At 38.4% G+C, this 12,206-nt stretch overlaps 1 protein-coding gene across 2 annotated transcripts in view; it reads left to right on the forward strand.

Moving 5' to 3' along the window:
- The first annotated feature begins 2,177 nt into the window (after positions 1-2,177).
- LOC145993883 (synaptic vesicle glycoprotein 2C-like) overlaps positions 2,178-12,206 on the forward strand; it is a 177,974-nt gene continuing 167,945 nt past the window's right edge. For both annotated transcript variants that reach the window (XM_083129758.1, XM_083129759.1), the window contains exon 1: positions 2,178-2,441. In XM_083129758.1, the coding sequence (XP_082985884.1) occupies positions 2,420-2,441 (22 nt within the window). In that variant the 5' untranslated portion in view covers positions 2,178-2,419. The remainder of the gene's footprint in view (positions 2,442-12,206) is intronic.

Below are 12,206 nucleotides of genomic sequence, written 5' to 3' on the forward strand. Positions count from 1 at the left end.
AACGACGCCTTAATACAAGAAAACTGAAATTCTAGGTCTTACGATAATTTCCACAAATTTCCATCCCTGCCAGAGGCTTTATCGTCGCATGTTGAGCCACTTCTCCGAGGGCCTCAGCTGGTCCCATAACATTCTATGTGATTCATGCGGGAAAGCATAATTTCAGGGGCGCGTTCGCCCGAAATGGACACAGTGAGTCCGGCCTCATGCAGTGATGCCAACCCTAGCATAATTGTGCTAAACGTAGTACAATTTGATTGGATTGATTGATTTGTTGTTTTAAGTCCACTTTATGCACAGTATGTATAATCGGGAGTGGATCTACAATTTAAAGTGGGATCCGAACCACTATGTGCCTCCACCGGGAATCGAACCCGGGACCCCTTGATTACAAGGCGACGACGCTACCACTGCGCCATCGGGGAGGCCCCTAGTACAATTTGAACTTTGTTGGCACCTAGCACCCTGTGTTTGGGATAATGGTAAAATATAGCATCATCTATAAACATGCGCCCCTGGGAGACAGATAAATTGAATTCAGAGGAATATATTTTGAAAAAATAAATTTTAAAAAATCGCAGATCTTATTTGTTTCAAACAAGAGGTAGCATCATAGAATAGTTAGATGCTACTTCAGCACTCAGTACACATAAGGACAAGACACAGGACAACACACAGAATTATACTGGCCAGAGCCTCGTTCGTCTGCAAAATGCAGTACATAGTGTACTACGTGGAAGTGAGGTTGAAAATTGGGTGTCCTAGGTGGAAGGTCACCCCTTACACCCCAATTACTCTCATTGAAAAAGGTTCCTGGACCGTATGTAAATACATCCAGAAGAAAAGGTTCCTGGATCATATTTAAATTGATCCAGAAGAAAGGTTTCTGGACCGAATCGAAATACTTTACAGATAAAAATGTTCTTTACGGTCCAGAACCCATTTACGCTTACTGATTTTCTCTCCTGGACCGGAATTTAATTTATTTAAAATTCCTGGACCTTTAACAACCCTACTTTGTCAGTAACTTCAATTGATTATTGTCCACACAACCCAATTGTTTTAAAAACAAATAGCTACCCTTATGCAGGGTTGTTAAAGGTCCAGGAATTTTAAATAAATTTAATTCCGGTCCAGGAGAGGAAATCAGCAAGCGTAAATAGGTTCTGGACCGTAAAGAACCTTTTTTATCTGAAAAGTATTTCAATTCGGTCCAGGAACCTTTTCCCCCCAATCAATTTAAACACGGTCCAGGAACCTTTATTCCAGGATCAATTTAAATACGGTCCAGGAACCTTTTTTCCGAATCAGTTTAAATAGGGTCCAAATTCCGTATTGAAATGAAACAATACGCAACTTGGATCGAATACGGACCTGACGATAAACAATTATCCACTTGTGAGCATGAAAGACTAATCCAGGTGCTGGCTGTCTCGGGAATCTAAGATACAAGGTAGAAATGGGCGAAACGCAAACGCTGCAATCACGTTACCACTCTCCATGTAGCCCCATTCTCTCGCGCGCGTTCCTTCACTTGGTTGTAGCAGCACTGCCCTTCCCCGTTGTCATATCTGCTGGGAACAAGCACCCTCACGTTGCCTCATCAACGGCTCCTATTGGCTGCGGTTCCTGGATCGGATGCCGGAGCAACATGTGACGGGTTTCTTTGAACTCAATGTGATGTCATACTAATATAGTCCAACTATAGGAACTATATAGTCCAGGAACCTTTTTTTTTTTTTCGGATCAATTTATATACGGTCCAGGAACCTTTATTTCCGGGTGAATTTAAATTCGGTCCAGGAACATTTTTTCCAGAATGAATTTCAAATCGGTCCAGGAACCTTATTTCAATGTAACAATACGCAACTTGGACCGAATTTTAGTTATGCGAGAAAACAGGTTTCGGTCCTGCAGCGGAACCCAATAGAACCCTTTAGAATTTATGTGTTCCTGGACATTTAACAACCCTGCTCTTATGTAATCAGAAATAATCAGAATAAATCAGAAACAAGGCTACGCATCTGGTTTGAATCCCCCGATGCCGGTGCCAGAAAGTAATGCTGAGAGTTATTGTTCTAGTGACCAAACATTTAACAATTTGGTGACTCTGCGTCTCATATGGTTGGCAACTCTGTTTCGAACGTGCAATTCTTTGTTTTCTGGTTTGTGGAGCACCAGGCAATGTGAGAGTTGGTCGCACTATCACTTTGCGTTCCTTATCGCAGCACCTGATTCATTTTACGAGTGAAAATATTTCCCCTAGACGGTCATTCAACATTGTAGCGAGCATGTTCAGCCGATTGCGTCATTCCGTTGTGCGTGCTTTATCGATAGAGCTGGGCATTGTTTTCGAGAAAATAGCCGAGTGAATGTTTCCGATACGAGCTGCTGTAGCTAAAGGATTCTTCGGCGGAACATGCATTTGACGTGCAGAACGGGTGAGTTCTTGTTAATTTCATGTTCTACATTTTTCCATGCTTAAAGATTTGTTAGTCTTCGCCTTTTCACGTAATAAGTGCAAGACTTGCAAGTATTTATTTATTTTTGTCCATTTGGCTAGATGTAAATGGTAAAGAGTACGTCAAGTTGTGTGATCAGCTTGACGGCTATGAAAGTGAAACGAGTTTAACAGTTGTACTAACATGAGATATTCTGTCTGTAGAACTTAATTCAGAGCACTAGAACATAAACCGAAGGAATCTTAAGTGATATACATTCTATTTAATTTAATAATCGTATCAGTAAATATAAGAGTAGTTAATTTAATCCACGTTTTTCAACTTTTACGTAAGGGCCTCCCGAATAGCGTAGTTGCAACGTCGTCTTGATACTTCGATACTCGGTGGAGGTACATAATGGTTCGAATCCCACTTTAAGCGGTAGGTCCAGTCCCGTTTAGCCTATCTGTGCGTAAAGTGGACTTAAAACAAAAACTCGAACGTACGCATATTTTGATTGCAATTGCAAATGATTATAATAACAACTTTAAACACTGTTATTTAAATTGTAACTCTTACAAACATGGTAATGAATAAATAAGTGTTCGAAAGGTCAGGAAGGTCACGTTGAACCTTTGGCCGACGCTAGCCAAGCGGTATCCGAAAATTTCTCTTTTCCTAAAACTGCTTTGATATTCCAACTTCTGAAAATTTACATCTGCTTAGAATTCCTTCTAGAACATTCAGGGGGTATAAAATTTGGGGGAACGAATTTACAATACCGGAAGTATCTCCAATTGCTTTCAAATTCGGCATACTAACTAATTTTGGCCTCGTAATCACGAATCTGCAATTAAAATTTGGCGGTCACGTCTAGAAATTTCAAAATAAGCCGGAATAAGTGGGTCCGTGAATGGCGTAAACACTATTGATTTATGAAGAAAACCACTATTTTTGCAATGATTAGCGTTTAAAAACTATGTTCATGATGACTCCGAATTTTAACTATTCTTGCCTAACTTTACCGTGAATGGTTCGTGGGCCAAACATTTTTTTCCTTCTTTACACAAGACTCCATTTTCTCAATGCAAATCAACAGGTCTCACTTATTGCACAACACTTGAGCAACCTTCGCATCAAAATCATATGTCACTTGTTCATATCATAAAACATGGTTACCATGTTAGTGTAATTCTGAGCTGTAATTCTGCCCGTTATTTTGCAATTTGTAGACGTGACCGCCAAATTTTAACTGCAGATTCGTGATTACGAGGCCTAAATTAGTGAGTATGCCGAATTTGAAAGCAATCCGAGATACTTCCGGTATTGTAAATTTTTACCAATTTGGGTCCCTAGGCTATCCTTTGTTTTGGACCCTGCCGAAATTATTGTTATTATTAGCAGCTTGTTATGATTTTGTACTTCCACTAATCGCAGGCTCTGTATTAATAATACTTGTAAACTTTAATATATAAGCACATCCGATTAAAAATTAAACTCTCATAAAGTAGCAAGAAGCGCTTGGCATGTTTTATGTTGCTATTATACAATATTAAGGAATTTTAATAGTCGTTGGTCATTGTCACTTCTCCTTCAGCTTCTCATATTTGTGAGGCCCTCCTGGACTTGCGGCTCCTAGATTGTAGCTATTATCCCCCCCCCCCAAGAGCATTCACGTGCATCTTAGTTTGGTTTCGCTATTGTCTAGATATTCGCTATAGTTTCAAGGTTATGCAACCCTATTTTCCGTCATACGCGTAGATGTCAATCACAGTCTCCTGGGTGGCCGAACTCGTGGAGTGATTTACTCATGCCCTCATTGCAAAACCAATAGACCAATAGTTCAAATCCTGGACTGGGAATGGACGAGACAATTTCCTTATTCATCCTTATCGTCACGATTAACATACAAAGACAGAAAAAAGCGAGAAATGAGTAAAAACGTTTAAAAATAATCAACTCCTCCAGTTTATCGGTCGTATTATGTAATTTTACGCTACTTGTCTGAAATTTTAACTAATCGCGAAGTAGAATTGGAATGAGATGAAAGCAATAAATCATCATTTTAATTGACATTAATGGCTTTTTTATTCATTATCGAGGGGTGACGCTATTGTTATTTAATCTAGCGCCACGTGTCGTGGGTGGAGGAGGAGATGAGTCATCGATGACTCATGCACACGTGTGAGTTTGAAATTAATGGTTTTCCATTAGTGCACAAAAGACACTATTATGTATTCCGTTTTTGACCTAAGCTAACCTTTTGTTGTATATTATATATGCGTTTCTGCCGGATATGAGTCACAGATGATTTATACTGACGTTGGAGTTTGGAATTAATGGTTTCTCCATTAAGGTACAAAAGACACTATTATGGAGTTCGTTTTCGGACTATTCTAACACTATTGTTGTATTTTATTAATGCGTTTCTGCCGGATATGAGTCATGGGTGCTTTAGGCACACGTGGGAACTTGGAATTAATGGTTTTTCCATTAATGTACAAAAGACATTTTCGGCCATTTTGGCGTCGGTGGTGAGTTATATTTGGTATAATTAAGGATCCGGATTTACCCGTATTCAACTGGTGCCGACGCGTTCGATCGGAGGTAGAAGGTATTATAACACATGTTCGCTTTAAAGGCGAAGAAATTGAACGATGTATCCTATATGAAAACGAAGTATGCGAGCAGAATCCATGTTATTAATATTAACCTGTTACGGAAGAACCTGTTATGTGGTTGCATTCATCGGCACCCCCAAACCGCGCGCGTTCATGGACACGTGAGGAGAAAAAAGGTTCTCTATTGTTACGGCCCCCATCGCTTGGTCTTCTTCCGAAGTTGAATGGAAGTCAAGTGTCGCCAAATTTTTACACACGAGTATTGATTTTCTTTTAGGTTCCAATTTTATTTGGTGGAAGTAATCTACGCGGTATTTCTGCCGTTTTTTGTAACATTGCAAAGACTATTTAACCTAAGGCGTAACGAATTTGGCTGAACTAGGAACATTCAGTTCCAGTATCTACAGGTTAAAGTGGATGCGATCCACTATTTGCTCTTATTTCTGGGTTGCGAACCACGGCCCATTTGATTATTGGGTTATAAACATCAGGATTCATGTAAAATTGACCAGATGTTTTACTGTTAGAGACAATATTTCGCATTTTTTGTGTATTTTTACTCTAATATCACAATTTCTTCTATTCAGGCAACATTTTTTATTAAATTTTGGACTCACAAAGACATTTTTCAACTTTTAACTTGTTATTTTAAAAGTTTATTTCCATTTTTTACTCTAATATCACAATATCAACTATTCTGGCAGGAGTGTTTATTGCAATTTTGACTTGCAAAGATAATTTTTTCAACTTCTTTTATTAATTTTTCTATTTGTTGCCTTTTGTATCTTATATTTTTTAATTCTTAACTTTGAGTTGTTTTTTATTTAAAAAATTTCTCTATCACTAAGGAAGAAGTACTTTTAAGTAAAACTGTACCCACAAACTTTATTATTACTATTATTATTAGTATTATTATTATTGTTGTTGTTTTTGTTTTGATGTAGTTGTTGAATCTTGTTGTTGTTGTTAGGGTTTATTGACTTCCACTACGCTATTTTTGGTTTGGTTCGTAGGAAAGTTTGCTTATTTTAGAGTTTCCTCGGTATTTTCTTACTGTTAGGGTAGGTATTATTTTTAATACTGCGGTGGTTTATTTACTTTTCAAGTACCTTTTTTAGTAATTCAATACCACTTTTTATAAATGAAACAAATGGTTTCTACACACGAAATATTTATTTTCACAAACTAGTCTACTACAAAGTATGTAATACATCAAGTTTTTTCAATTGTTACATATCATTCTACTACAAAGTAGCGTTATACTAACGCTTTTTTTTATCTCTAATATAATTTCTTCACAAGTGCGATATTCAGGCTGATTGTCTTTTACTGTTCACTCAAAATTCTGCTATCCATGTTCACATTTTACCCAAGTACTCTGAGGCTAATGAACCTCCAGCTACTACAAAGCTCTGTGCCCTGATTAGGGTCTCACAGCATCCACACTGTTGATAAAGTCAAGAAAATGCATTTGTAAATTTTTTTCTCACTATGCGGTCATTCTTTTTCAAATCTTTCCCAAAGAAAGATAGAAAGTATTCCATAGTTAGATTTCTGCTGGCATAATAGAGGAACATAATACAGTACAATCCGCACACACTGGACAATGGATTCTGAATAACTGTTCTGTTTATACACCAACAAAGGCACCTGCGTTTCAAAAACGCTGTCACAGAAGCACTGGGGTTTTCACCAAAACTGTCAAAGTATGTTCCGTGGCAATTCGAATCAATGTACAGGGCAGTCCAATGTATTCCCGGCCCCGAATCTCTGTCTGTATTGATAATCAGGGAAGCTGGAAGCTTGATATTTTTCGGTAATGTATTGTCTGCAAACACTCCAACGAAGCTTTCAGATAGAACACTGTCTTGATGTACTGTCATGGCAATGCTTATGGTATCCATTTTGCAGCCGAATTCAATGAATATAAGTTCTCGTCTGACGACGAGATGCTGCCTTCTTTGTAGTCTGATGACGAGTTGTTCTCGTCTTGGGTTGAGGCACATGCAGGTACAACGTGCTGAATGAAACTGTAGTGGTGTAGAAACTGACCGTACAGGTGCGCGTTTCTCAGAGCACAAGCTATTTTTCTCAGGCGGTGGTTCTTCTCACAGCAGGTATAGGTAGGGAAACTTAGTAGAGCTGATTTAGGGCATCCAAGCTGCTCCAAGTTAATCACAGCGTGTTGAAGTAAGGTAGAAAGGAAATGGCACTTTTCTGCGCCAAAGGAATAAATGCCTGCGGCATTTTCGGTACAGCAGGATAAAATAGTAGACATATTGGTAAAATTCACTTCTCCAGCTTGCCAAGAGAGGCCGTGCACATTTTGAGTTTCCCATAAATTTTCATTTTGTATTCTGATATCGAGATCATCCCATGCGCACGGAGGTTTAAATACCCATGATTGCAAACAATTAGAATCTGGATCCACTACAGCTATTTCTTTCGGAATATATTTTCCATTATTATCTCGACATCCTATAAAATCGATAACGACTCTCATATTGTGATCCTACTTTGAGGCTGACACTCACTCAACTGAAGGTTTATTTGCTATAATCAGTATATATGGCGCGGTTCTTGTCAATTTGTACCAGAGAATCAAATTCTCCATAAATAACACAAGTGACTGAGGAGGGAAGTGCCGAAGCAAAAGAGACCTTTAATGTCACACTACTGTCGCGAATTAAGTCCCAGGTGGAATCAATTTCCATGGTTGGTGAAAGAATAAAGGCATACAGGGCAAATCCATTATCGTAGTCCTCACGCGATATACCGTTCCCACTATCAGAAAAATAAAGAGAAGTACCAGAGAATAATGAGTAATATGCTTGAACGATATTTTTGTCACTAAAATTGAGTGCCAGAGGCTGACTTGGGATAGACTTATTACCAATTTGAAACTGAAGCGAACTAAGATTGAAATGCTGAAAGTTGAAAGGGTTAGAGTCAAATCTACCATTGAAAGAGCTATTCGATACGAATCCTACTATGATACGTTTAGGTACTGTACCTAAAAAGATGTTATCCAGATTGTAGGAAGTGATATTTTGAGGCAGTGTGATTGATTTTACTTCTACTCGTGTTATAGGGTACTTTGCTGTTGCTTTTTCAAGGGCTTCACTGTGAGCTAAGCCTACATGAGGGCTAATTGTCACACGGCGAACAAATAAGGAGACATCTTGTAACTGAACTCGATATTCTGAATTCCCACTAGTTATTAAAGCAAACGCATCGCTTGTTCTGTGCAATTTAACTCGCATAGACACTTTGTTCATTAGAAGGCGGGGCTGAGAGGTAATATCTGTATGAAGCCGACCATACATTTCGAAACTACGGCTACCTGTTGCAAAAGACATGCGTTTCTCAATTCCTTTGTTTTCTGTTAGATTTTCTAGTTTTCCAGGAGTATCGCGATACCAGAGAGAGGCAGTGAGGTGAGATTTTTTAGCTTCGTTCGAGTAATTCAATAAAGTTTCAATGTAAGCACGGTAGGCATATGATCCAGAGGAGGATGAAATCAATTTGTCGTTCAACATTACGTCAACTTGAGAAAAGAGTGAATGTAGAAAATTGTTCACGGGGGAAACCAAGTTATCTGGAGCCAAATTTGCTCCATCCGGTTTAGTAATTTTACATCTCACATACAAATAAACATGCGAAGGGTCCAAATATTCATCGCCGCCCCCAACTACTGAAAATTCGACTGGAGAATCTGAAGTTAGCGTTGAAAGTGGGCGATATTCAACTAATGCTGAATTCTCTATACTTGTCTGAGTCAGTGGAATTGTAAACAAATCAAGTTCCGAGTTTGTACAATCACAGGAGCCAGGATGTAAGAACGACATGGTGGTTAGCTATCGAAAATATCTCTGTTTCCCCTACGCCTTCTCTTTTTGAACTGAGAAGGTACTAGAGGGATGCCAAATTTTATAGTTGCACCCTTCCGTTTTCTTTTTCCGCTACCAGAGAGAAGTTGAGAAACTTTTTGTTCTGCCTTGCCTCTCAATGTTTCTCCTGCTTCGCCTAACCGAGTTCTAATCGAATGCTTTACCGGCTTATTTTCCAGCACATCCCCCACTACTTGCATCCCAGTTGTCAGTGCTTGTTTTCCTAAAGTTTTAGCGCCTTGTTTGAGTAATGGAATAGCCAGACGGAACAACCCCTTGAAGATAGATCCTAACCCGTGTCCCCTTTGAAAGGGTGGACCTGAGTAATATGGGAGTCCCGAACCGGCCTGTTCGAGATAGTAATTGCGGTACAGTTCGCCTCTGTCGTATTTCATTTTCTCTTAAAATGAAGTTTAACGGTCAACTCCCCAAATGCAAATGAAGGTTTACGACCAGCATTGTCCCTTAAAAGGATTTCAATGGTGTCGAAATAATGCTTTGATGCTGATAAATAATGAACAGGATTGAAAATAATGCTTTGTGAACGTCTATACGGAACAGAAGGTATTGTAAACATTCTGAAAAGTGGAGCTTTAGTATCTCCTACTATCTGGTGACTTACCATGTCGCTGTACACCATAATTTGTTGTGGAACGCCAATACTTAAATTTGGTTGTTTCGAAGCTTGTGATTGCTTCACAATATTTCTATCTGGTTCAAAGCCCAACTGTAATGCTAAGATGGGCGAAAATTTGAGTGTGGATAATTGAGAATCGTAGTTTCCTTCGACAGAGTTTGCGGAGTAATTGCACCTGAAACGAAAAAGCCCTTCTCCTATGTGATTTTCATTCAAAACTTGTAACACAGAGTCTACAGTGGGATAATATCCAGGGGGCACCACCGTTTTTCCACTCTGCCTATTTGCCTGACCTGGCTGTGAGTTTTGAACTGTCCATGCAATCTCATTTTCCCCTTTCATAACATTGTAAAGACTATTAGTAAAGTGGACTTCAGAGAGCCCTACAACCCATTCTCCAGAATTTAAGTTGATTGGATATGCAAGTTTGGTACTAAAATGAGAAGGTGTATTGTTTCTGAAAAGTTTCTTGGACGCATTTGAAACCAAAGTGACGTAATATTCATTGTCACTGCCTTCAGCGATCATTGTTCCGCTTTTTTAAAATGTAATGTTACGCTCGACGCTCCAAACTGAAATGGGAGAGGGGTGCCGTGCTCTGATTTTAATAGTATTTCAATTGTTTCAATATATTGTTTTTCAACTTTTATGTGTTGTCGTGGTTCGAAAATATAACTTTTCTTTGCTCCATATTCATAGTCTACAGTGCTGAATGATCTTATCACGGGGCCGATATTTGGTTGAGATTTCACAATATTTGAGCAAATGTGAATCTCGTGTGGAATATGAAAATCCATGTTGCATGGATACGTGGAACAGGTTCGTACTATCCCTGATCCCATATCAGAATGTATAAGTTCCTTTTTCTCTGGAACAGATAACGAATAACCAAACACTGGAACCAAGGAAGGCGACAAAAGTACTTTCATGCTTTCATCATGTTCCAAAGTTGTTTGCACGTAAATTGTGTGTTTATGTGCATCGTATCCTAAAGTTACATGTTGAGCAAGCACTTTTCGTTTTGGAGGAGGAATATTCGAAAGCAACAAAGAAATATTGGAATAAAATCCTTCTCGGACCACACTTTCACTGTAAAACACTTCGTCTCTGTTTTTAGGTTTATATTCATATATAATAATATTGTTATCTCCAGCTATATTATAGAAACTACATGTCATATGTACTTCAGCTACAGCAACGACCCACTTTTGATCCAATTCGATTGACTCACTCAACTTTGTACGAAAGTGAGCAATTGTGTTGTCTGGAAACAAGTCTAAACTTGCATTGGAGGGTAAAGTAAGATAGAAATCGTCTTGTGCCATAGTGTCAACTAACCTAAACTTGAGTAATATCAGAAATAAATACCCATGATCTCATGGCTCTGGGATACCCCCGCCAATGTACAAACGCCTTATTTACTTTTCGCTTCAATTTTTTTTCAATAATAAAAGGTCTATTTGGATCCAAGTTAATTTTCTGTAATTCAGGTTCGTAAAATATCCCTTCTATAATTTCTCCGTTCCAATCTTTGATTCTATACGTGGGGGGATCAGTACTTATTTGTTTGTCAACGACAAAAATTTCCTGTGTCCAATTAGGCAAATAACCTTTTTCGAATTTGAGCTTGTTTTTACTTATTCTTACATAATTACCGATATTAAATTTAAATTTGATATTTTCTTTTGGTTTAACGCGCGAGCGAGACCACACTTGCAAAGCATTATCAAAATTTACTTCTGCAGGCGCCATTTTTATGGATCTATGGTAAGAATGATTGTAGGATTTAACAATTTTAGCTAGAATATCAATATATTTGTAGGTATTATTTGCAGTGAAATGCTTATACAATTTTGATTTCATAGTACGTATAAATCTTTCGACCACGGCTGCTTTCATTTCAGAATTAACACTGTAATGTTGCACATTATACTTGTGAAACACTTTCTTCACATGAGCGTTGTAAAACTCTCTGCCTTTGTCTGTCTGACAATACACGGGAGGATATTCCAACATATTTATAATCTTTGTGATAGCCTTTGCCATAACCTCGCCTGATTTGTTTTTTACTGGGAGACAGTACGCTTGTCTTGAAAACACATCAATTGCACAAAGAATGTATCTAAAACTGTCGTTAAATCGAGCGATATTTTGCATGTCAGCTAAATCCATTTGAACAAGTTCAAGAGGAGTCGTAGCTTCGTAACGTTTACGAGGGAAAATTTTACGCGCAGGAACATGTAAGGTATACGCATCCTGTTCTGACAACCAGTTCTGAATTTGAGTTCTAGATTGTGTTGAAGCCTTAGATATTTTTTCACTATTAGAAAAAGAAGTAGGAAGTTTATGAGTATAGTACAAAGTTTTCAGATCCATGTTACAAGTCTTCCCAAATCAATTCAGTTTTCATTTTTCTTAAAGGGGGTGGAGGCGTGTGTGTAACAATATATTCGCGAGGGATGTTTAAAGAGTGAAGAATGCGTTCGAACTGATCTTTTCCTATTGGTTCCCTGCTTTTTTTACGTGGGCGTACAACTTCGTTAATCAAATCGACTATATTGGAATTTTGATATAATTTCCCATGCATGGTGACTGTTCCTTGAGAATCCCAGCTTAT

The sequence above is a fragment of the Lepisma saccharinum genome, chromosome 10, assembly GCF_977018435.1.
Source record: "Lepisma saccharinum chromosome 10, izLepSacc3.1, whole genome shotgun sequence".
NCBI classification, from domain to species: domain Eukaryota; kingdom Metazoa; phylum Arthropoda; class Insecta; order Zygentoma; family Lepismatidae; genus Lepisma; species Lepisma saccharinum.